The following is a 27,571-nucleotide window of genomic DNA, read 5'->3' as shown; positions in this document are numbered from 1 at the left end:
ACAATACCAATTAGCCTTACTCATATTGTGAAATGATGTATTGGACAATATAAAGTTAATATCTTCTCCGTATTATTTAGACTGAGTTTTCTGACCATTTACTCTGGTGCTTGTAATGTGGGCGATGGTAATGAAGGCAAGCCAGGGTAAGAGATATACACCCAAAGTTCTGATGAGGAAGGAGAGTAGCAAGTGGAGAAAGACCCTGACGGTCACTCCGTAATTATCATGAAAATCATCACAACTTGATAAATTTTGGTTGCAGTTACTATGCAGGCTTAAAAAATGGGGCTGAATTCCCCGAGATGACTCCTGTTTCTGTAGCACAGAAGAGTATTTATGTGTTCACAAGCAATGGGGATTTTCATAATACTTCAGATGCTATTATGGTGGCAGTACAGGTGAAGCAGAAAGTGCACTCCAGCACCTCTGTTGAATATTAATTAGAATGTTAATAAACACCAATGACATAATAATTATTGTTATTACACATTTTTCTGGTCAGCCTCAGGTTCATCAATTCTGCAATCTTTTAAAGTAATTTCTTCATCTTGTGCTGTGGGCACCTCACTTACTTTTTCAGTAATTTTGAAAACATCAAATCTTACAGGCAGAATCTTTCTCTTAAATACAAATGACGCCAGATATGAGAACATCACAGCGGAAAGTAAGGACAGCAGCGTTGTGAAAGTTTTAAATGGAAAATGTTGTTCAAATGTGCCATTATTAAAGGAAATGCCTGGATATTGAATTATTGGTGGGATCTGAAGGAAAGGTTCACCAGCTAGTAGTCTCAAAGTTAATCCAATCAAATATCCTGCAGCCGATCCATAGATATATGTGCTGGGGATGAAGAGCACACAAACAAGTTGTGGAAACAGTAAGGCATACACGAATTCTGAACTCAGGAACCACAGGCCATAAACAGAGTTTGTTAGAATTGCTAGTATGGTAGCTAAAGCTCCAAACAAGACCACTGTAGTCCTCATAATCCATATCACTTCCTTCTCAGCAGCCTGCAGATAATGTAAATACAACAGATTAATAATATAGTAGAACTTGCTATAATTAATGGGTTATGGTACTCATAGACATGAAGGAAGGGGAGGTGGGGTGGCGTTGCTGGTTAAAAAAGAGATTAACGCAATAGAAAGGAAGGACATAAGCCGGGAAGATGTGGAATCGATATGGGTAGAGCTGCGTAACACTAAGGGGCAGAAGACGCTGGTGGGAGTTGTGTACAGGCCACCTAACAGTAGTAGTGAGGTCGGAGATGGTATTAAACAGGAAATTAGAAATGTGTGCAATAAAGGAACAGCAGTTATAATGGGTGACTTCAATCTACATGTAGACTGGGTGAACCAAATTGGTAAAGGTGCTGAGGAAGAGGATTTCTTGGAATGTATGCGGGATGGTTTTTTGAACCAACATGTCGAGGAACCGACTAGAGAGCAGGCTATTCTGGACTGGGTTTTGAGCAATGAGGAAGGGTTAATTAGCGATCTTGTCGTGAGAGGCCCCTTGGGTAAGAGTGACCATAATATGGTGGAATTCTTCATTAACATGGAGAGTGACATAGTTAATTCAGAAACAAAGGTTCTGAACTTAAAGAGGGGTAACTTTGAAGGTATGAGACGTGAATTAGCTAAGATAGACTGGCAAATGACACTTCAAGGATTGACGGTGGATATGCAATGGCAAGCATTTAAAGGTTGCATGGATGAACTACAACAATTGTTCATCCCAGTTTGGCAAAAGAATAAATCAAGGAAGGTAGTGCACCCGTGGCTGACAAGAGAAATTAGGGATAGTATCAATTCCAAAGAAGTAGCATACAAATTAGCCAGAGAAAGTGGCTCACCTGAGGACTGGGAGAAATTCAGAGTTCAGCAGAGGAGGACAAAGGGCTTAATTAGGAAGGGGAAAAAAGATTATGAGAGAAAACTGGCAGAGAACATAAAAACGGACTGTAAAAGCTTTTATAGATATGTAAAAAGGAAAAGACTGATAAAGACAAATGTAGGTCCCCTGCAAACAGAAACAGGTGAATTGATTATGGGGAGCAAGGACATGGCAGACCAATTGAATAATTACTTTGGTTCTGTCTTCACTAAGGAGGACATAAATAATCTTCCAGAAATAGTAAGGGACAGAGGGTCCAGTGAGATGGAGGAACTGAGCGAAATACATGTTAGTAGGGAAGTGGTGTTAGGTAAATTGAAGGGATTGAAGGCAGATAAATCCCCAGGGCCAGATGGTCTGCATCCCAGAGTGCTTAAGGAAGTGGCCCAAGAAATAGTGGATGCATTAGTGATAATTTTTCAAAACTCATTAGATTCTGGACTAGTTCCTGAGGATTGGAGGGTGGCTAATGTAACCCCACTTTTTAAAAAAGGAGGGAGAGAGAAACCGGGGAATTATAGGCCGGTTAGCCTAACGTCAGTGGTGGGGAAACTGCTGGAGTCAGTTATCAAGGATGTGATAACAGCACATTTGGAAAGCGGTGAAATGATCGGACAAAGTCAGCATGGATTTGTGAAAGGAAAATCATGTCTGACGAATCTCATAGAATTTTTTGAGGATGTAACTAGTAGAGTGGATAGGGGAGAACCAGTGGATGTGGTATATTTGGATTTTCAAAAGGCTTTTGACAAGGTCCCACACAGGAGATTAGTGTGCAAACTTAAAGCACACGGTATTGGGGGTAAGGTATTGGTGTGGGTGGAGAATTGGTTAGCAGACAGGAAGCAAAGAGTGGGAATAAATGGGACCTTTTCAGAATGGCAGGCGGTGACTAGTGGGGTACCGCAAGGCTCAGTGCTGGGACCCCAGTTGTTTACAATATATATTAATGACTTGGATGAGGGAATTAAATGCAGCATCTCCAAGTTTGCGGATGACACGAAGCTGGGTGGCAGTGTTAGCAGTGAGGAGGATGCTAAGAGGATGCAGGGTGACTTGGATAGGTTGGGTGAGTGGGCAAACTCATGGCAGATGCAATTTAATGTGGATAAATGTGAAGTTATCCACTTTGGTGGCAAAAATAGGAAAACAGATTATTATCTGAATGGTGGCCGATTAGGAAAAGGGGAGGTGCAACGAGACCTGGGTGTCATTATACACCAGTCATTGAAAGTGGGCATGCAGGTACAGCAGGCGGTGAAAAAGGCGAACGGTATGCTGGCATTTATAGCGAGAGGATTCGAGTACAGGAGCAGGGAGGTACTACTGCAGTTGTACAAGGCCTTGGTGAGACCACACCTGGAGTATTGTGTGCAGTTTTGGTCCCCTAATCTGAGGAAAGACATCTTTGCCATAGAGGGAGTACAAAGAAGGTTCACCAGATTGATTCCTGGGATGGCAGGTCTTTCATATGAAGAAAGACTGGATGAACTGGGCTTGTACTCGTTGGAATTTAGAAGATTGAGGGGGGATCTGATTGAAACGTATAAGATCCTAAGGGGATTGGACAGGCTAGATGCGGGAAGATTGTTCCCGATGTTGGGGAGGTCTAGAACGAGGGGTCACAGTTTGAGGATAGAGGGGAAGCCTTTTAGGACCGAGGTTAGGAAAAACTTCTTCACACAGAGAGTGGTGAATCTGTGGAATTCTCTGCCACAGCAAACTGTTGAGGCCAGTTCATTAGCTATGTTTAAAAGGAAGTTAGATATGGCCCTTGTGGCTACAGGGGTCAGGAGGTAAGGAGGGAAGGCTGGGTTCTGAGTTGGATGATCAGCCATGATCATAATAAATGGCGGTGCAGGCTCGAAGGGTCGAATGGCCTACTCCTGCACCTATTTTCTATGTTTCTATGTTTCTATGTTTCTATAGGTACACCATTCTACTAAAACACAAGTTATGCTTTGAATCTCTAGCAATCCACTTTGGAGATGGAGATGGGGGAGAGATTATTGCTTGGTCACTGATGCAACACACACAATCCACCAATGGATGCTGGTTGTAGGCAATCCCATTGACATCATTGGAATTGAATAGGCAGGAGGTAAGCATGATTGACAGCCACTGCTCTCACATGTATTTAGTGCTAGAGAATAAAGCAACCTTCCGCCAATATCAGTGTGTTGTGGTTATCAGAACCATTGATAGGAATAAATACAAAACCAGGGAAAGGAGCGTAGAGATGATGCAGTTTAATCAGTCATGATTTTTATATTCCTATGTGTGGCATATGGTATTTGCCATTAACCCAGCATACATTTCACACGACATGAGAACATTTGAAATGCTGGAAATCCAAATCAACACACTGTGCCATTCCTAAATAAAATTCCTGCATATTGAACTTTTGGTGGGATTTGAAGGAAAGATTCATTAGCTAATAGTCTCAAGGCTAATCCAAATAAATATCCTGCAGCCAATGTACAGTATTCTGAATGAATTGAGTAGTATTTTGAAACATATAAAACAGCCAATGAGAAGCAAGTGCCGGTGTTGCTGAATGTAAGAGGTGGAAAAGCATACAGTTTGTTTAGATGTTTAACTGTTCCCACCAAAAGAGCCAAAATGAACTTTGTTGATATCATGAACGTAACGCAGGAACATTTAGAACCAAAACCATTGTTGATTGTAGAATGCTTTGGGTTTCATCAATGGAATGAAAAGGAAGGGGAATCCAATTCAGCTTACGTGGCAGAAGTGAGGAAACTATCCGAGCATTGTCAGTTCAGTGATGGGCTTAACGACGCACTTAGAGATTGTTTATTTTGTGGAATCTTACAAGAAAGCATTCAAAAATAGCTCGTAACTGAAGCACAGCTCACATTTAAAAGAGCAGTTGAAATCACTGCATCAATGGAAACAGCAGCCAGAGACGCAATTGAGTTGAAGTCAGGAATGAAAGTGAGTGTGAACAAAATTGCAATGTCTAAACAGAAACCTGCCTGGCTGAATGAATTGCGTTGCTGTTGTGACAGGGGTTCATGTACACCAGACCAATGCAGATTTAACGGCGAAACTTGCAGAAAATGCAACAAAGTAGGACACCTACAAAGAGCATGTCAGCCAGACAAAAATAAACGGAGTGCACAGGGAAGGGAAAAAGATAAAAAAAAAGTGGTTGCAGTTTTGAAAAGAGCACTAATCTGCATGCTGTTGATTAAAAAAAATAAATCGACAATGCAGTGAGTGAGCAGGACTGAGTAGTCTTACGATTTCAAGTGTGAAAACTAACAATTGACAAGCAATATGGTTTATACCAGAAGTGAATGGCAAATTAATTAAAATAGAATTGAACACTGGCTTGGCTGTTTCAGTCATTCCACAAAATGAGTTTGAACGGCATTTCAAAGATGAACTGAGACTGCAGATATCCAACTAAAAACCTATACTGGAGAAAAGATAATTCCCATGGGAATGACATTTGTAACAGTGAAATACAACAACCGATAAGCCACATTGGGCTTGTATGTGGTAAAAACAGGAGGGCCAGCATTGTGGAGCCATGATTGGCTGAGACAGCTACACTTGATTGGAGATCCATTCACTACTTGCTTGCAACATCCCCTGCAAAGAGGCCAACTGAAAGCAAATTAAGAAATGTATTGGATGATGCCACAGCAGTGTTCAAGGATAGCAGTGGAAAACACAAACATATCAAAGGTAAAATGGTGTTAAATGAAAATGCCACACCCAGGCTTTTCAAAGCCCATCCTGTTCCTTATATCACTAGTGATAAAGTAGCCAGTGAGCTAGATCGCGTGGAAGCCGAAGGAATTCTTTCCAAGGTTGAGTAAAGCCCATAGGCAACACCAGTGGTTCCAGTGGGCTAGAAGGATGGATCTGACGGGATCTGTGCTGATTTTAACGTTACCAATGCTGTACTGAAAATAGATCAATAACCTCTGCCCAGGGTAGAGGATATCTTTGCAAACCTTTCTGGAGGGAAACACTTCAGCAAAGTGGATTTAACTGAGACCTACCTACAGATGGAGATGGAAGAAGAGTCCAAAGTGTTTCTCACTATAAACACTCACAAAGGGCTTTATCACTATAATAGGCTTATATTTGGAGTAGCATCTGCACCAGTACTCTGACAGAAAGCTATGGAACAGGTGTTACAGGTTACCCAGGTACTCAGTTTTACCTGGGTGACACAATTATTACTTGTGAGGATAACAAGGAACAACCCCAAAATCTCAAGATAGTGTTAAAAAGATTAGAAGATTATGGGATCAGAGCATGACACAACAAGTGTGAATTATTTAAACCAAGCATCACTAACTATGGTCAAATCACTGATGCCCTAGTATTACCCAAGTGTGCCTAGAAAACTCAAGTAGCGGTGGATGCCCCAAAGCCAAAAGACATGGCACAGTTGCAGTCCTTTTTAGGATTTGTCAATTAGTATAATTGTTCCTGTCCAACCTGGCTACTGTGCTCCACCCTTTGAAGTCATTATGATAGTTCGGGAAGAAATGGTAATGGGCCAAGCGATGTGAGGTAGCTTTTCAAAAGGGTAAAGTAAATGGTGACATTAGACACTATTCACACATTATGATCCACATTGTCCAGTGCAGCTTGCCTGTGACATCTTCCCAAAGTGAAACCAGGAAAGAACCCACACGGTCTCAGGTCTACACGGCAACCTAAAGTAGCTGGAATATGCAGCAGAAATTCCAGTTCCCCCATTTTTACCAGCACTGGGATGAATTTGCTCTTGACGAGGATTGACTTATGTGGGGATTGAGAGTTGTACCATCCAAGCTGAGGGCTAAAGTGTTGGAGGAGCTATGTGCCTGTCATCTAGGTGTGGTCGGCTCAAAGCTTTGTCAGGTGGCCTGGGATAGATCAACGGATCAAGTAGCTTGCCGTGCACTGTTCAGTATGCCAGTACTTGCAGATATCAAGAGCAGTGTTCCTCCATCCCCGGGGATGGCATGCATTTCCCTGGCAGAGAATTCATGTGGATTCATGGGCTCAAATTTCTCGGGAGTAGTGGATGCAGCTACCAAGTGGCCAGAAATGTTCCCAATAACCTCCACTACAGCTTTGCACACTGGTGATGTTTTGATAAGCCTCTTTGCAAGGTCTGGTGTTCCAGAACCGTTAGTCAGTGACAATGAACCACAGTTTGTCGCAGAACAGTGTCAGTCATTCCTGAAAATAAATGGAATATGACATATTACATCTGCACTGTACCACCCAGCTAAAAATGGCTTGGTGGAAAATTTTGTCCAGAGTTTAAAGAACACACTGTGAGCATCATCAGAAGAACACACTACACTGATTCTGAATCAGAAGCTTGCCAATTTCCTCTTTGTATATCGTCGCGCAACACATTCCACAACCAACACCTCACCAGCTCTGCTGTTCCTGGGTCATCCTTTCCACTCATGCTTGGATCTCCTCAAACCCAATCTCAGAAAGAGTATGCAGGACAAGCAGCTGAGACAAATTGAGGAGCTTGACTACAGAGATGACCAAAAATGAATACTTCAAAAGATTAAGGACAGAAGCAGACAGACCACTCTCCTACACAGTGGAGATTGTGTCTGATGCCATCTGGAGATGACACATTGATCGGTTGAGGAGAGCAGAGTCAATTGTTAGAAAAGAAAGATGGCCAGAACTGTCAGAATAACTTCCTGCAATCCTGAAGTCAACTCTTACAACCACTATGGAGGAGAGCCCAGAACCTGAGATTGTTTCAAAGCCACAAGTCTCACTTTGCCAAGCAGAGTGACCCCTCCCCCACCCCGCACTACCTTGTCAGGGAAGATTTTATCCCACAAGGGTAAGAAAACCTTCACAGCGATAAAGTCCTTAGGCATGAATTGCAGAATTTAATATTTACTATGCTGTCTATATATAGTAGTTGTATTATATGGTATACTGTGTATATGACTCGAGAGCGATACATTACATATTTGAGTTGAGATGCATTCTATATTGAGTTAGAGTTTATAGCTAAGTGGGGGGTGTGTAGTGTATTTAACATTTCTGTAATATTTGAGTAATATTGTAAATATATTGTTTGGTTAAACATTCTTTGGTGTTTCCATAGTTCATTGCAAGTTATATGTAAAAGTATGTGAATGGCATACGTTATCACACCATTCATCATTCGTGAGCACCTCACTAAGAAAAAGGAAAAGAAATTAACTAGACAAAGCGCATCCCAGCTCCTGTGTATTTCTTTCAATTAGCTTCTGGAGTTGATTTAGATTGCACGATTCATAGGTGGTGGTAATGGAGACTGGGTAAGGATCATGAGCTTTGTGGAAAGGATAAGTGTCACTACAGTAAAACTCTGTTAATCCAGCACACTCATGACTTTAGTGGTGCCAGATCAGCAGGACTTCTGGAATTTTAGATGTTATTTGTATTTATGTTCCAACACAATTCACTTCTTTTTAAGAGGCTATGAGCAGAATAATATACGTTTGTATTTTTCAATTAACAGTTCTGTCTCGAGTAAATAAAGATGCAAAAAAAATCCAGTTAAGATCTCCCCCCCCACCTCTTATATGACTACTGTTATCTTCTTTTAGCCATCCTGATTTCTTTGGGTGGATGGGGTGGATATGTCTCTCCCAAAGGAGGTGTAAGGCGCACCTTCCCTCTGTTAGCCTGCATGTCACCCTTGGGCAAGGTGTAGTGCTTTTTAGCCCCCCCCCCCAACCCCCCAGTCAGGGTCACAAAGCCATGGGAGGAGTCTGGATGTACAGCTGGTGCCAGTTATGTGACCACTAACACCAGGAAGACAATCTCTGAAGAGTATTGATAATGACTGGGATCATCTGTTTTGTGAAGACACTGTTCAGAAGAAGGCAATGGCAAACAACTTCTGTAGAAAAAATTGCCAAGTGCAATCGTGGTCAGGGATAAGACCATGATTGCCCACGTCAATATGTCACGTCACATGATGATGATGATGATGATTTCCTCCTTAAGTCGTCTCCTGCATTTCCTATAGTCTTCAAGTAGCTCATTTATTCCTACTTGCCTACACCTGCTATGCACCTCTTTCTTCTTCTTAACCGGGGCCTCAATATCTCTCAAACACCAAGGTTCTCCAAACCTGTCTTCATTGCCTTTTATTCTGACAGGAACACACAATCATGTAATTTCAAAATTTCACGTTTGAAAGCTTCCCACTTAACAAGCACACCTGCTAGAAAACAATCTGTCCCAATCAACAACTGCCACATCCTTTCTGATACATTTCTCCAATTTCGAATCTCAACCCAAGGACCAGACCTATCCTTCTTCCTCCTTATCTTGAAACTAATGGCATTATGATCACTAGACCCAGTGTTTCCCTACACATACTTCTGTCAACTGCCCTGCCTTGTTCCCTAATAGGAGGAACAAGTATCACATTCTCTCTATTTGGATTCTTTATACAGTATATTGATTAAAGAAACTTATCCTGAACACATTTAATAAACTCTATCCCATCCAGCCCTTTTACAGCATGGGAGTCCCAGTAAATATATGGAAAGTTATAATCACCTACTATAACCAACTTATGTATCTTGCAACTTTCTGCAATCTCTTTACACATTTGTTCCTCTAAATTCCACTGACTACTGGGTGGTCTATAATGGAATCCCCCTAATAACGCTTTATTATTCCTCAGTTCTACCCATATAGTCTCGGCAGATGTGCTCTCCAGTCTGTCCTGTCTCAACAATACTGTGACAATTTCCCCTGATAAGTAATGCCAGCCCTCCCACTTTATCAGGTCAAAAGCAATAGGACCCTGGAACATCGAGCTGCCAGTGCTTCCCCTCCTGCAACCTCGTCCTACAATGTCACAATTTCATGTGCTGATCCATGCTCTAAGCTCATCCACAATCCCCACAGTGCTCACCTTTTTCCTGATAATAGTCTTGTAGATATTGTGTGCAAACATAGAGCTTGCTGATAAAAGTGATGAATCTGCAGATGACATAACTGCTGCTGAAACGGCACCAATTCCCAACATAGCGACATAGGCAGGGCAAAGATATTGAAGGACAATCGGCAATATCATGCTTGAGTGGGTAAACCGTAGCTTGTTTGATTCCAATCTGAAAAAAGTACAATAAATTTTAGCACAGCTTTAATCAATATTTATTTAATAGGAGATTGTAATGCCTAAAATCATGAACATACCTTAAGTTATAGTGGGTAGAAAATAGATCCTTAAACAGACTTTTCACCTCATAAATTCCTCAGCTCTGCCCATGCAAAATGAGCAAGCTTTGAGTACTTCTGAACAGGAACAGAATATGTCTTAGGCCTCTGTCACATACTTACAGAACTTCCTCGTGTTCATGACTAAATAATAAATTATTGATCAGATAGCTAGTCCTATTAATGAAGGGGGTGGCATATTTACATTTAAAGAGTTCCATGGCAGTGTGGACTGGCAGTGTGGACAGCCAGTGCCTTTTTCCTAGAGTAACAATGGCTAATACAAGAGGGCATAATCTTTAAGTGACCAGAGAAACGTTTGGGAGGGTGGGTGGGTGGGGGGTTTGCTGATAAATGTAGGTTTTTTACATAGAGGGTGACAAAGTGCATGGAACACACGGCTGGGGTGGTGCTAGAAGTAAGGACACTTAACAGCCTTTAGATAGATTAGGACATGGATGAAAGAAAAATTGAGGGCTATGCGGAAGTAAGGGTTAGATTGACTTTGGAGTAGGTTAAAAGGGCGCAGAACGTTGTTCTGTGTTCTAAGTTCTAAGGGCTTTTCTGAGCATTGGATTTGCCAGATGCTGATACCTACATAACTGAAGACCAGAGATTTCCACGGTGTTGAGGTTCCTCTCCACCTCATCCACCAAAGCCCCAGGGCTGCTTTGGAAAATCAATACACCAATTTGCATCCATGGTCAGTCATCCCTTCCAATAGCTGCAGAGCAGTACCCAAACACCATTGTAACCAAAAGCTTTTAGGGGTGCAGGTAGGCTTAACGAACGTCGGGTTGTGTCAGATCCTGCCATTAAGTATTGTTCATAAATGTTACATTAGGATGGTTGCTCTTGCCCATTTGCTTAGGAAATCTCTTTGGGAGCTCCTCAGGATTATCTCCCGTTTCCTTGTCCTTTCTGTTAACCTTCATGTAAAGTACACCGTGCCACTTTCTTGGCCTCCTCCAGCCCCTGTACTCTGTTGTGGCAACATTGACACCAAGTGTCCTGCTCTTTCTTTCATTTCCATGTTCTGAACTCAGGGCAGCCTTGCATTTAACTAGGCAGACCTTATTGTTTGTTCCAGTTTAAGATGATGCTGATGAATCTCAGTGACTTCTGGCTGGTGGTCAATGAAACAAAGAAAACAACCAAATAATCTGTTATTCACTCTTTTTTTCCAGTAAATGATAAATCACAAATAATAGCCTGTAACTTCCCTTTGGAATTGGAGGCAATTCGATGTCGCAGAATTGAGGTGAGGCGAGGCAGCGGGCCCATAGCCGAGAATGAGGAAGACCTGAGGTCCAATCGATTTAAGTGCTGTTTGAATTGGAAAGGTTGGGTATGAGTTGAATCAATGTGGCAGGGTCCGAACTCCAGAGCATATTGACGTGTTTGAACCCAAAGTTTGGACGGCGATTTAGCTGCTGGGCCAAATTGAAAAGATCAAGGTGTTGGAACCCGAGGTGAAGGACGGGCTGGTTCAGCTCACTCTTCGACTCTGCGCTGAATTAAGAGTCTGTGGATGGACTCTCTTCTTGGATTACAGTTCAGAACAGTATTTGCTTGCAATTGTTTGCATGATTTCTTTCTTTTCCTCCGCACATTGGGTGTTAAATCATCTTCTTAATGGGTTCTTTTGGGTTTCTTTGTTTGGCGGCTGCCTGTTAGGAGACGAATCTCAAGGTTGAATAATGTATACATAGTTTGATAATAAATGTATTTTGAAATTTGAACTTCATTGCAGTTAATATATTTTATGGCATTGATCTCTCCTTTAACTTCCTGTACCTCATTTTCCATAGTTATAATTCTTCAAACATACTGATTAGCAGTTTGTTTTTACATCTTTTAATTCTTCAACTTTATCTGGCTCAGCACAGTTTATTAATCAGCGATATATTTAGTGGCTAATTTTAAAAATCACTTTTACTAGGAGTTTCAATTTTATATTGCAGGCACTTCATTATTTACGGAAGTGTTCTCTTTCAAACCAGTTCCTCTTCATTCCATAATTCTCTGTTTGCTTACCCTTTAAACCTGTGGCTGACAGTCAGGCTCTGTGCCAAAGCATTTGGGATTTATTAATTAAGTTTTCTTTTCTACTGCTCTATTACATATACTACCTGATTGCTGAAAATGCACTTGAGAAACTTTGGAGAAGTGAGCTCCCAACTGCATTGATAACCTGTAATGTGGAAACCCATGAAGCGGGTTATCAGTGTTCCATTGTTCAAACACTTTCTGTTTGTTTTCACAGCATAATATTTATGATTTTCAGTGAAATCTGTGACCTGAGAAGATGCATGTCTCTGCTAAATTCTATGGTGCATGATAAATGCTATTCCCACTTATTTCATATCTGTCCTCTGCAGATGGTAGAATCATGATGGCTCATATGATTAAAAATAAAATAATTCTTATGACCCAGTATATTTGCAATGATAGGTTCCCATATGAAGTTAGATTTATATTCATACAGGAACATTGCTTACATTGCTCTGAAGCTTTGACTCATGAAGGATCCCAGGGGCATTAAAACCTGTGAGTACAATGACTGAAATCAGGTCACTTCAGACATAACTAAACTTGGACTTTAAACTGACTTTGGATAAGAAATGGTACAAAACTACTGATTGCTGGTATTTTTATATATTTCTGAATATGTTAGTATTATAGAATTTTTAAATAAGAATGAGCTTTTAGGGTGAAGACTGGGCAACAATGAATGACCAAATGGCAATTTTTAAAGCTGATAAACCCAAAAGCTAAGGAGACAAAAAATGATCAGTATCCAAAGCTGGAATGTTTATCAGAAACAAGTGTTTGGTCTTACTGCATATCTTCGCCAATTATATTAACTGTTAACCATTATGCAACAGCTGTTCAAGAATTACGCCTTTTAGTTATTCATTTCAGCTTGACAGTAATCATCAGGCATCTGTTCAAGGCTCACCATGAGAAACATGCATGAAGTTCATAGCATTGCATATAGTTTGTGTCCATCATGTGTGCCAAACCACATGGACCCAGTATCATAGCCCATATCAACATGTCTCCTAGGAGCGAAAATGGTATCGGAAAAGAAAATTGTTGATGCTTTGAAATAATGAAAAAAAAAGAAAATGTTGGAAATATTCACCAAGAGAAGCAGCATCTGTGGGGAGAAAACCAAGGTTAACCTTTCAGGTTGATGATATGATAGCCAGCATTTTCATTTATATACAACACTTCATTTATATACATTTATATACAACAATGTATCTAATTTTCATTTAGATACAACACAGAAACAGGCCCTTCCGACCCAACAAGGCCACACCACCCAAGCACACCCATGAAACCAATTAACCTTCTAACCCATGTGTCTTTGGAATGTGGGAGGAAACCTGAGCATCTGGAGGAAACCCATGTGGTCATAGGAACAACATAAGAATTCCTTACTGACAGCTGCGGAATTGAAACAGGTTTGCTGTTACTGTACGGGGGTTACACTACCTGCTACACTTCTGTGCTGCCATCATAGACAATACATTTTGCAATAAGTCTTGCTTGGGATGAGAGATTTGGCAGGTTTAATTATAGAGTAAAGCAAATCATTTTAAAGGCATATTTGAAATAGGAGGAGTTCTAACCATGTAAAGAAGATCATCAATCCATCGGGAAATCTGATCCGTCTCTATTTTACCAATCCATGGGCTCTGATAAAGTTCATTTACCATGGTGTATTTGATGTCTGCAACTGCCGGATTCATAATGGCAAAAGGCACGCAGAACCACTAGTAGGAGAAAAAATATACAATACAGTAAGATAATTTAACTCTACATGGTTTACATTATCCACATTCACAAAGGTAGTCTCTAAACCTACTTTTAGTATTTGAGTTCTTTGTTAAGTATTCAGATATAGTAAGGGGTTTCCATTACAAATAGCACAGTACAATGTAGTCCTCAGACAATGCTTCTCAGTTTTATGAACACTTCAGGAAAATAATATTATAGTTGGGAAAGAGATGCTATTTTGCAAATTAATGGCTTTTTTATCCCATCATTTTCAAAACCTTATGTCATGTAGAAGATTCAAGTGATAAGGGGCTCCACTCAATTTGTTGGATTGGTCTAAATAAAAAAGTGGATGAATATACAGTACGATCATCAGGCCAAATACAGATGCTAAACTTGGTTTAAGACTTTTCCTTAACTTTCACATTTGTACTTTGTAGTGGACTTATGACATACCAATCTCAAAAATTTACTGCTTGCATTTGGAGTGATTTGGGATCAGCTAGAGAACATCATCTTGAGCTCTGGAACCGACTTGCACGTTGCAGTTGAAAAATCTATGTAGTGTCTTTACTGTCCTTGAGACTCTCTTGAATTGGCCAGAAGTCTGTGAGCATGACCCCACTAATTGCCATGGGCTGGCTGAAACTGGTTTGAATCAACTGGGCTTTGGAAAAAAGAATGGAAGAGACACGAGGCACAGGTCCTTATTTGGGAGAAGAGCAAAGAGATACTACTGCCTGTAACATTGGGCTTGTTTCAATGGAGAGAGGACACAGATTAGGCAAGTAAAACAGAAGCAACAAAATCAAAACACAAAGGTGTACAACTGATAAGAAAGAGAATAAGAATGGAATATTTTGGGTGCAGATACAGCGAAAACGACAGAGACCAAACAGTGCAAATATTGATGAATCTACATTGGAAGTGTAGAGATTATGTTAAGATCAAGAGGGATACCAGCTTCTTGATTCTAAGCTATTGAGCTTTCTATTCTGATTGACTGTTCAGGAATGCCAGTGAATCAATATGGAGATGTTGCCTTTTATTTGGCTTCTGCATAGGGGCTTCACTGAGAGTTTAGTTAAAATGATTGTTGTTCTCTACAAAACCCTTGACAGAGCATACAAATACCAATTAAATGCATTGAAAATGTTCAACTGGTGATGAATTTTGAAGGTTATAAAACTGATTATAAACAGTTGAAGAAGTGATATCTGTCAATGTTCCTAAATGGACAAGAAAAACTGCCGATCCTCAGAAAAGATATCTGCTGGCTTCAGATATTTTACACACTTCACTTTATTGACAAGTTACCACGGCTGATGAAGTTGGATCCTGTACATAAAATAATGTTCAAAGTTATCTAAATGAGGTAGCAAATTTTTGCCAAGATTGTGGACCTGAAATCAGTAGTCCTCTGGGAGACATTCAGATCGTCAGTCTTCCCTTCATCACCGTTACTTACTGTATAATATCACACAAGTAAAGACATTAAGGATTCAGATGTATTTTGCACAACACCTGATTGACATGAAGTAGATGAAGTGAACAAATAAATTATGAAACGTAATTTGTTGTAAAGCTGCAACTGGAAAATAAAGCCCCAAATCTCCTTGAATATGTACTTTTCAGTTTGAAATAGTGTCCAGGGAATTGTACAAATTAATTTTGAGTATTTTTCCTCTTTCTCATCTTTCCCATAGAAGGAGACCATCTGGCACATCTACTCTACATATCTCTGAGCAATCCCAACATTTCCACTTATTTCACTGTAATCTCTTCAAATAAAACACCCCATGAGTCAGTGTGATTAATCAGTTCTCGTCTAAAATACAACTATTGTCAAGGTGTTAAGGGCTTTTAAAAAAAAGCTAAGAACAAGTCTTTATCGGGGTAAAGCTGAATATTTTTTCATTAATTCCTATGGAGTAGAACCATAGGACACAAAAACAGACCCTTTGGCCCACATCTGCGTGCTGATCATTGATACCCATTAATGCCTGTCCTACTAACCAGCACTTAGTCCATAATTTCCAATGCTGTGGTGATTCAATTGCTCATCCATTTACTTCTTAAATTCTGTTGAGGCACCCGTTTCTACTCCCCTCTCACAAGGTGTCTTTAAGGCAGCTCTGACTTGCAATTAATTTAAAAATGTTCTGCACAGTCTTTCTGTTGTATATTTTGTTCAATAAAGAGAAGTTTCAGCCTGAAAACAAGCCATAATTCGTTATTATTCAAAAGGAATTTTAATCCGGTCAGCCAGTATGTACTGTATTAATATGTTTATGGCTGCTTACATGCCTGAGAACCTGCACACAAGGTAATAAACCTACCAAAAAACGGCATTTGGAGAAAATGGATGTTGCAGTGCAGGGGTGTGTCTAATTTTGTGGGTTGGTTGCTTTTTTTTATTCCAACGATTCAGACAGTCCTTCTAAATCTGAAGATACTGTAGACAGTATCTTCTGTACAGGTTGCAGAAGATACCTGCAGCTTGGTGGCAGCTGGCAAATCCATCCTGCCAGTTCCCCAAAGGCAATGGGTTGTACATATGTTAAGCATTTATACGCTGGGGAGGATCTGTAACTGAAAAGGTCAGATTGAGCAAAGTTACAAAAGGAGCTCATCTCTGCCAAACCCTCCACAATCTCATAATATGTTTTTCTATTTCACAACCAGAATGAGTATAACCAGTGTTTCAATACCCTTTAGTGACAGCTAAAGAGGAGGAGAAGATGGTGGCGTGACGCAGCTTGCGCGGCCACTCCGGTGAATGATATCTGTAATCTGTCAAGTAGGGTGCCGCGCACAATCCTGATTTGATGGAGACAGACGTGAGAGTACGGAGGAACATCTGGAGAAACTTCTGAAATGCCTTTTTCGCTGTCGCTGTTACTGTGCGATCCAGAATCTCCGGAGGGGAAGGCCCCGAATCCTCGGCTTTGCTTGTTGCTCGGCGGCCGGGACGGGGTCAAAGTACTCGGCAGAGATAGTGCTCGGTGCTCGGTGTCGGAGGGCAGGTCAGAGGCTCGAAGTTTTCAGACGGACTCAGAGTCGGCTGTGGTCGGGTGCTTCCAATGCATCGACAGTTGTTGGCACCTGGAGGTTTATGGCAGGGAGAGTTTCTCCCTTTTGTCGCCTGCTATCAGGGACTATCAGGAGCCGATCGAAACTTTGAGACTTTTTTTTAACCGTGCCCATGGTCTGCTCTTTATCAAATTATGGTATTGCTTTGCACTGCTGTAACTATATGTTATAATTATGTGGTCTTGTCAGTGTTAGTCTTTGGTTTGTCTTGTTTTTTTTGTGATAGCACTCTGGAGGAACATTGTATCATTTCTTAATGCATGTATGCATTTCTAAATGACAATAAACGAGCACTGAGTGTCCTCATAATTTAATCTAATCTAATCTAATCTGATAGAATTTCTACATCAGATAAGAGATAGAAAGCACTTACCAGACTGATGACAATAAAGACCATTTGCATTACATCTGTATAAGCCACTGAATAGAGGCCACCCAGTAGTGTGTATATTGTAACCACACAGGCCGACAGGATGATGGACAAATAGGTTTCAATGTTCAAAATTATAGTCATTGTCATTCCTGAAATAGATGCCAAACATGCCAATTGTTGTTAGTACCCAACAAAATTATAGCAAAATATATTACAATTTGTGGATATAACCAACAACTTGTAGAAACTTACCCAGTGCTGCAAGAATAGCAGCTGACCAAAATATATCTCCCAATACAGCTGGGATCACGAGGAGGCCCCCCATCACTCTGCCAAATTTCTCTTGGAATGGATCCATCACTGTAACATATCGCTTAGTCCGCATTGGCTTAACAAAGAAAAGGCCACCTGGATTTAAAAAAAACAGACTCATGGATGGAAAACCTATGGTGGTAATACTGGTAACTGAGCTGGGGTCTGTGTTGCGGGCTTCCTCCAGAGTTAACCATTCCTGGGGTATGGTATTGGCATGGTACCTTCAGCTGTGAATGGCATTTCTAGTACATACATTACAGGTAACTGTTGTAAGCTCCTGTCCATTTGGATGTAGTTTCTATTACGCCTGAACAGGCAGGTTCCTCCCAGTCTCCACCCAGCTCACAGGAGTCACTTGCCACTTGTTTCCAAATCATCACCTGCAGCCTATTTAAACCCAGTTTTCATCCACAATCCTCCTTCGCTCATACAAACCAACCAGCTTCAACCAGTTGTTCCTAGCCTTCAGTTACTTTGTTGCCTTATTACGTTCTCTCTTTGTGGCCTGGCATGGCTTGTTATTTTGCAGTTTATTAGTAAAACATCATTTACGAATCAATAGTCTCTGCTGCTCTGCTTTTGGGTCAAGCCCACTCAACCTTTCCTGACAGGAATCCAACGATTGACCCAGCAGAATATGCTCGCCTGAGTCATGCATCGACAGAACACAATTCCAAAGCATCAGGAAACCACTGGTCATTTGCTCGTCAGTCTCAGCCAACTCTCCACCTGGACACAGCAACCGTGCAGCAGTCCACCCCGTCCATCGGAGCCCCGGATTCTGGTGTCTGAATGCTGACTCGAGTCCGTAACTTCTGACCCAGTGCATCTTTACACTTTGAGCTCCAACCATCTCTGTATGCTATGGACTGAAACAAGATTCCTTTTATCATTTCTCTCTTGGCTGGGCACACTCTGACCTGGGACACTGCTAACCGGGACAATAAAACCACCACTTGCAGTAAGTATGTAGATTTTACCGCTGCGATGCACCAGGTTTTCGACCACCCAGGAAATGGATGGGAGCAACATATCCGATTCTTCGAAGTGCACGGTCGGTGCGGGATTTCATCATGAAATTCAGGACACTTGCAGTAGAGTGTGGCTGGACAATCCCAGAAACATCAGAGAGATAGCTGTGAAAAACTGCTTCTCAAATCTGCGTCATTCTCATCCAAATATTCCAATATTCCACCTACGCTGGACATTCTCTCTTCTGCCCTATCAGGCACAAGATATAAAAGCTTGAAAGCACACACCACTGGGCTGAAGGACAGCTTCTACCCCACTGTTGTAAGAATACTGAATGGTTCCCTAGTATGATAAGTGCCCTGATGAAGGGTCTTGACCCAAAACGTTGACTGTTTATTCCCTCCTTGTTCTCCTCCAGCATCTTGTGTGCGTTGCAGCACAGATTTCCAGCGCCTGTGTAATTTCTTGTGTTTACAGTCTCACAAATACTTTGCACCTTATTGTTTAATTACACTGCATTTTCTCTGTAGCCGTAACACCTTATTTTGCCTTGTTATTGACTAATCTTGTTCTACCTTAATTCACCTTATCAAGACCTGATCTGTATGAATAGCATGCAAGACAAGCTTTTCCCAATACTTCAGTACATGTGGACAACAACAAACTAATTCCAATTTCAATTCCTGTTGAATTCTTTCCCATTGGAAATATGAAATCTTCTTAATTGTCTGATGTACAGTATTCAGCTCTCAAATGTTGCTCAATGGTTGGTACTTCCTTCATGTATTCATCTTAACAGGATCTGGTGTTCATCATATCAGCCCTTATCGCATAGCCCCCGCTGCTTTTGAACTAAGTTAACTTTAAGGTTATTTTAGAGGGAGTTCGAGAGCCAATCACTTTGCCAGCAGGAATGGAATTGCAAAACACCTTTCAATACTTCAATACTTGATCATTTATGGCTTGCTCATGGTTCAGTAACATGCACCATTTTATAACTATACTCTTTCACGAAATCAATCTTCTTGACTGGAAATCCAACACCAAAGCTGCTTGCAAGAAGGGGATGAACAGATTCTATTTTCTAAGGAAGCTGAGATCCTTCAATGTGTGCAGCAGGACGTTGGAGGGTCTTTTACTAGTCTGTTGTAGTGAGTTTAGTCTTCTTTGCTGCTTCATGTTGTGGGAGCAGCATCGGCGCTGGTGATGCAAAAAGACTAACGCATTAATCAGGCTGGATCCGTCCTTGGCTGCAACCTGGTCTCTTTTGAGTTAATGTTGGAGAGGGGGTCAGTAACAAACTGTTATCCATTATGGACAATCAGGAACATCCCCTCCAGGACCTACTGATGAAGCAGCGGAGCACCTTTTCACACAGATTCATTCAGCTCTGCTGTCACAAGGATCGTTACAGAAAATCTTTCCTACCAAATGCAATGAGCATAGACAACTGTTCATCTCCATATGACAGGAGAACAGACATCATAATACAATAGTATTTGTTTTATAATTTTGTACATTATCATTACACATTGGTAAATTATTGTTGTGTATATTATTATTCTGTACTTTATTATTAGTTAATATTATTATATTTATTATTATTTATTATTGCTGTGTGTTTTTAAATATGCTGCTATAATAAAATAACTTCCCACTCGGATCAATACATTATTTATTATTATTATTATTATTATTATTACTACTACTACCCATTATTGACTTCAAATGACTCACCTGTTTTTGGGTACTTGATGGGAAACTGCTAGGAATTCTCCCAGAATTTCTGCTAACAGTGTTTTATATTGGATCAATTGCGGCTCACTCTGAAACCTTCCTTCTGTGAAAACTACATGATTTTCACCTTCTTGTTCATAACTATGTAGTAATAGTCAAAAATTCAACAAACCATACTGAGTGAATGCCCAAGATCCATTGATATGAGAGGAAGCACATTGAAGTTCCAGGGCCCACTTTTATAAACTACATTAGAACTTAATTCTTTGACCATAATTTCATTCACAGCATTCTTGTTATTCAGCAGTGTTAATGGTCACACACATTAATTCATTGTTTTCAAACAATCATTCAGAATCAATCAGAAAGCTTCCATTATTTGCCGACTAAAGCGGAGAGGGCAATTGAAGCACATGCCGAGGGAGAGCACCGGCTGCCTGTCTTTTGATCGCTTTGCTATGCTGCCAGAGGGGGGAGAGGCTGCTGCTGTGGAGAGTGCTGCCCAGGTGAATGTGGACTTGGACTACTAAATATTTTTTCAGTTTTATAGTTTTTGTATTCTGTGTTTTTTCACCTAATCTGCTCAGGTTATTTTTATCCGGGAGAAGGGATTTGCACCCATGTTGTACTGTCTCAGTACTTTTATATTTGTGTGCTGTAGCAATTACTTTTTTATTCGTAGTTATTTTGTATATAACACTATTCTTTGCATTTCTGGTCAGATGCTAGCTGCATTTCATTGGCTTTGTATCTGTACTCAGTAAATCACAATAAAGTTGAATTTAATCTAATCTAATTTGGGGGTTGATATGCCCGATCTGTTTTTTTTTGTGTGGGAGGAGGGATTTGGGGCTCAATGTACCTGATCCGTTTTGTTTTTTTTGTGTGGGAGGAGGGATTTGGGGGTCGATGTGACTGATCCGTTTTGTTTTTTTTTGTGTGGGAGGAGGGATTTGGGGTTGATGTGTTTGATCCATTTTGTTTTTTTGTGTGGGAGGAGGGATTTGGGGGTCGATGTGACTGATCTGTTTTGTTTTTTTTTGTGTGGGAAGAGGGATTTGGGGTCAATGTGCCTGATCCGTTTTGTCTTTTTTTTGTGGGAGGAGGGATTTGGGGTTCGACGTGCCTGATCCATTTTGTTTTTTTTGTGTGGGAGGAGGGATTTGGGGGTCGATGTGACTGATCCGTTTTGTTTTTTTTTGTGTGGGAAGAGGGATTTGGGGTCAATGTGCCTGATCCGTTTTGTCTTTTTTTTGTGGGAGGAGGGATTTGGGGTTCGACGTGCCTGATCCATTTTGTTTTTTTTGTGTGGGAGGAGGGATTTGGGGTTCGACGTGCCTGATCCATTTTGTTTTTTTTGTGTGGGAGGAGGGATTTGGGGTTCGACGTGCCAGACCTGTTTTTTTTTTTTTTTGTGTGGGAGGAGGGATTTGGGCTCAATGTACCTGATTCATTTTGTTTTTTTTGTGTGGGAGGAGGGATTTGGGGTCAATGTACCTGATTCATCTTGTTTTTTTTTTGTGTGGGAGGAGGGATTTGGGCTCAATGTGCCCGATCCATTTTGTTTTTTTTGTGTGGGAGGAGGGATTTGGGGTTCGACGTGCCTGATCTGTTTTGTTTTTTTGTGTGGGAGGAGAGATTTGGGAGTTGATGTGTCTGATCCATTTTGTTGTTTTTGTGTGGGAGGAGGGATTTGGGGGTCGATGTGCCTGATCCGTTTTGTTTTTTTTTGTGTGGGAAGAGGGATTTGGGGTCAATGTGTCTGATCCATTTTGTTGTTTTTGTGTGGGAGGAGGGATTTGGGGGTCGATGTGCCTGATCCGTTTTGTTTTTTTTTGTGTGGGAGGAGGGATTTGGGGGTCGATGTGCCTGATCCGTTTTGGGTTTTTTTTGTGTGGGAGGAGGAATTTGGGGTCAATGTGTCTGATCCGTTTTGTTTTTTTTTGTGTGGGAGGAGGGATTTGGGGTTCGACGTGCCTGATCTGTTTTGTTTTTTTGTGTGTGGGAGGAGGGATTTGGGCTCAATGTGCCTGATCCATTTTGTTTTTTTTGTGTGGGAGGAGGGATTTGGGTTTCGACGTGCCTGATCTGTTTTGTTTTTTTTTGTGTGGGAGGAGGGATTTGGGCTCAATGTACCTGATTCATTTTGTTTTTTTTGTGTGGGAGGAGGGATTTGGGGTCAATGTACCTGATTCATCTTGTTTTTTTTTTGTGTGGGAGGAGGGATTTGGGCTCAATGTGCCCGATCCATTTTTTTTGTGTGGGAGGAGGGATTTGGGGTTCGACGTGCCTGATCTGTTTTGTTTTTTTGTGTGGGAGGAGGGATTTGGGAGTTGATGTGTCTGATCCATTTTGTTGTTTTTGTGTGGGAGGAGGGATTTGGGGGTCGATGTGCCTGATCCGTTTTGTTTTTTTTTGTGTGGGAGGAGGGATTTGGGGGTCGATGTGCCTGATCCGTTTTGTTTTTTTTTGTGTGGGAGGAGGGATTTGGGGTCAATGTGTCTGATCCATTTTGTTGTTTTTGTGTGGGAGGAGGGATTTGGGGGTCGACGTGCCTGATCCGTTTTGGTTTTTTTTGTGTGGGAGGAGGGATTTGGGGGTCGATGTGCCTGATCCGTTTTGGTTTTTTTTTGTGTGGGAGGAGGGATTTGGGGTCAATGTGTCTGATCCGTTTTGTTTTTTTTTGTGTGGGAGGAGGGATTTGGGGTTCGACGTGCCTGATCTGTTTTGCTTTTTTGTGTGGGAGGAGGGATTCGGGGGTCGATGTGCCTGATCCATTTTGTTTTTTTTGTGTGGGAGGAGGGATTTGGGGGTCGATGTGCCTGATCCGTTTTGTTTTTTTTTGTGTGGGAAGAGGGATTTGGGGTCAATGTGTCTGATCCATTTTGTTGTTTTTGTGTGGGAGGAGGGATTTGGGGTCAATGTGTCTGATCCATTTTGTTGTTTTTGTGTGGGAGGAGGGATTTGGGGGTCGACGAGCCTGATCCATTTTGGTTTGTTTTTTTTTACAGGGAGGTGGGATGTGGGGATTGATGATCATACTGCCTTCCTTCTCTTTCTCAGTTTCACAGCTACCTGGAGAATTGAAGAATTTCAGAGCTGTATACTTTGATAATAAAATGAACCTTTGAATCTTTTAACCTCTGAACTGTCTTGCAATGATTTGGAGTTTTGTTTATTGGCTCTTACCTAAAATAAGACTGAAAGAATAACTAAGAGGTGCCTGCACCCAGCTTACTCCCCGATGTGGCAGGTAAGTTATCTCAGCAATGCCATTGATGAAGGCTCCTCCAACCCACGTTGCTGTAAAAACATAACATGTAAAAGTAAGATGAATCACATTAGCTCACACTTGTTAGGTTGTAGCCATGCCCATATTTACCTACTTTTAAAATTACTGTACAATACAGCTAGATTGAAACTTTGTTCCATTCTTCCTTGGATGTGGCGGTGAATATGTCTGCATATGATTTTCATGCTTAATGAAGTTGTGAACCCATTTAAATTTATTGTAAAATTATTGACAACGTATCAAAAGGGAAGCACTGACGTATAGCTGTCTGCATCCCAGCATGTCTCAAGCTTCTGTGCATACCTGGTGAAAGATGGCAGTCCAAGACACCCTTGGAGTCAGATGCTGGTACATCTTACTGACTACTCTGACCTAAACTTGTGCCAAAACGTAACTAACTTTACTGATTTTATTTTGCTCCATTTTAAATTATTTCATAGTGCTTTGCATGCTCTTTTAATTTGTTCTCTTTTTAAGGTTCCTACTAATTTTATTTTCTCAGTTATTTAAATATTTTGAACGATTTTTAAATGTCCCTTATTATTAACTGCAGTTAAAATGCCTTCAAGACCAGTTACCCTCCAGAGAGCATCAGGGCAGCCTGCGGCATGGTATCGGACTTGATGCCTGAGGTGTACTGGGAGCTTGGAGCCTGCTCAGTCACATAGAACAGTGAGGTGCAGAGGATGAAGAATGCAGTGAACCAGCATGGGGCAAAAGTACAAGCAGCAGTCTGGAACTCTCTGGCATACTGTTTCATACAGTAGGCAATGACTAGGTGTAGAAAGTATGTCATTAGTCTAAAGAACTTTGGAATTTGCTCTGGTGATGAAGGGCTCCAAAAAACCACAATCAGTCCTTTTGCAAAAGTCACTCCACTCTTTAAGGAGGGAGGAAATTATAGGCCAGTTAGCCTGACTTCAGTGGTTGGTAAAGAGGTTGGAGTCCATTATTAGGGATGATTTTTGGGGTACTTGGAGGTACAGCATCTGTTAAAATAGGTCGAAGTCAGCATGGTTTCCTTGAGGGGAAGCTGTGCCTGCTCAGTCTGTTGGAATTCTTTGAGGAAATAACAGGCAGGATAGACAAAAGAGAGCCAGTGGATGTGTGGGAATAAAGGGGGCATTTTCTGGTTGGCTGCTGGCGATGAGTGATGTTCCGACTGCTTCTTTTTATGTTATCTTTCAATGATTTGGATGATGGAGTTGATGGTTTTGTGGCTAATACAAAGTTTGTGTTGATACAAAGAAAGGTAGAGGAGCAGGTAGTGTTGAGATAGCAGGGTGTCTGCATAAGGACTTAGATTAGGAGAATGGGTAAAGAAGTGACGAATGGAATACGGTATAGGGAAGTGTATGGTCATGTAGGAGGATAAAAGCATAGACTATTTTCTAAATGGGAAGCAAATTCTGAAATCAGAAATGTAATGCAACTTGGGAGTCCTTGTGCAGGATTCTCTGAAGGTTAACTTGCAGGATGAGTCAGTGGTAAGGAAAGCAAATGCACTGCCAGCATTCATTTCGAGAGGACGAGAATATAAAAACAAGGATGCAATGCTGAGGCTTTATAAGGCATTGGCCAGACTTCCCTCGAAGTATTGATTGGGTGCCTTGTCTAAGAAAGGATGTGCTGGCATTGGAGAAGGCTCAGAGAAAGTTCACAAGGATGATCCCGGGAATGAAAATAACGTATAATGAGCATTTGATGGCACTCAGCCTGTATTCACTGGAGTTTAGAAAAACAACAGGGAATCTCATTGAAACTAATAAATATTGAAAGGTCTGGACAGAGGGGACTTGGAGAGGATGTTTCCTATAGTGGAAAAGTCTAGGACTAAAGAGACCAATTCCAGAATAGAACAACATCCCTTTACAGCAAAGATAAGGAAGAATTTCTTTGGACAGAGAGTGGTCAATCTGTGGGATTCATTGCCATAGACACCTGTGGATACCTAGTTAATGAGTATACTTACTGTGGAGCTTGATAGGTCCTTGATTAGTAAGGGCATCAAAAGATATGCGGAGAAGACCAGAGAATAGGGTTGAGAGGAATAATAAATCAGCCTTGATGGAATGGCAGAGCAGGATCATGGACCAAATGGCATAATTCTGCTCCTATGTTTTATGGTCGTATGGTCTTGCTTTCTTACTTACTTCCTCTTTCCTTCATGCCTTTCTGTCCAATATGGTTCTGTGGAAAGGGTTGGCAGGGGAATTTCACTGATCTCTCCTTTGTTTATGGGTAAGGCATTTCATATATGCATGCCCTGATTATACTGAACTTAATTAGTTCTTGTGTTTGTCAGTAATTTTCATATCCTTCAAAACTCTGCTGCCCACTTTCTATCCCACATCACCCAATTTAATCATCATCTCTGTCTTTGCCATCCTATTCTGGAGTTTGTTCAATACACATCTCAAACATAAGATTCCCATATCAACTTAAATGGGAGACAAGGTGGCAAGGGTAGAAAGGCAGACCGTATAGCAGCTGAGTTTGCTTTCACTTGTGGATTGAACCTGAAAAGTTGGTATATGAAAGAAGTGATGCACTGGGTAAGATCCTTTGGGGGTAGTTAGGTCAACATATTTGAATTATTCCCCTCAGAGATTAAACACTTTGATTAACTGCTCGATATGTGCTCCGAGTATGAAGTTGTCCATCTTCGATATTTCGGGGTTTAAAGTTACATATAGCAATTTCACTTTAGCAGACATCTCAATGTACCTGTGGTTGTAAAAATCCCAACCAAGATTCCAATGTTCCTGCCTCCAACCATGGCCACTTCGCTTTTGGGTCCAGGGCATGATTTTTCTTCTTGCTTTGATTTTCGAGAAGCCCAAATCCCAGTTGCAAGAATCAGCATGTAAAAAACAATGACAGCCACAAGTCCGAGGATATTGACAGCCATTCTCCCCAGTAAGTATCTACAATAGAATGAAGAATAGTTACCAGCCTTAAGCATTTACTCACAGCTTCTTATTGTACTTACATTTGTACTTTCTGTGAAAAACCTTCCTCTTTTTGAGATTAATTTACTACATTGTTCAGACTAGTTTGCATTCTAATGACTAATTTTTAAAATTCACATATGACTATAACTAGCTGACTGGTGATGTAGTGGCATCCACACTGGACTTTGAGGCAAGTGGTTCTGGGTTCAAATCCAGCCAGTTCCTGCATGACTTCCATCTGGTCTGGCTTGAACGTTGAGCTGGCAACCCAGCCTCATAAAGACAGACAAATGCTAAAGAAATGGCAGGGTTGCCTCCCGATGCGCCACAAGGTGTGGAGACAAACATCAAACAATAAGTACAAAACCAACCCTTTTGTTATAAAGATGCCTCTCAATAGGTTTCAATAGGTACATTTAATGTCAAAGAAAGGTATACTATATACATCCTGAAATTCTTTTTCTTCTCTGGGAAATATACTCCAAAAGATTATCATCTTGTTTTTACCGATTGATTACTTTAACATTAATCTACCTGATTTCAAAATGTATCTTTTTCAGCTAAAAGTAATCATAAAATATTAGTCACTATTTAATTCACATTATGGTAGATGTATGAGGTAAGTTCCTGATGTATTGAATTTGCTGTTTGGCTAGGGCATGAAAAGCATGCTGAATTAAAACTGGGAGAATTTCTACATGCAATTACACTATTAGAAATTTGAATATTGCTTCTTGTAATCAATCTTTGTGATAATCTAACCCTTCCAGAAATCTAAATTCCTAATTGGATCTATGGCTTCAAAGCGACTTCTTCCACATAATCCATACAAATGTGAAATCTCCTACTGTAACATACTCATACAATGCAATGGAAAGAGAGCAAATACTTTGCATGTTCTTTCAA

At 40.9% G+C, this 27,571-nt stretch overlaps 1 protein-coding gene across 1 annotated transcript; it reads right to left on the bottom strand.

Moving 5' to 3' along the window:
• Window positions 1–485: 485 nt before the first annotated feature.
• Window positions 486–26,622, bottom strand: LOC134349939 (high affinity choline transporter 1-like). The gene is given in 9 exon segments (XM_063054893.1): window positions 486–1,016; window positions 9,836–10,002; window positions 10,005–10,034; window positions 12,273–12,390; window positions 13,782–13,925; window positions 17,396–17,544; window positions 17,648–17,803; window positions 23,609–23,722; window positions 26,439–26,622. Coding segments are annotated over 9 exon segments (1,593 nt in total).
• Between the last annotated feature and the right edge of the window lie 949 nt (window positions 26,623–27,571).

This window comes from Mobula hypostoma, chromosome 7 (assembly GCF_963921235.1).
Source record: "Mobula hypostoma chromosome 7, sMobHyp1.1, whole genome shotgun sequence".
NCBI classification, from domain to species: Eukaryota; Metazoa; Chordata; class Chondrichthyes; order Myliobatiformes; family Myliobatidae; genus Mobula; species Mobula hypostoma.
The sequence above is the reverse complement of the archived record's forward strand: the minus strand, read 5'-3'. Positions and strand labels throughout refer to the sequence as shown.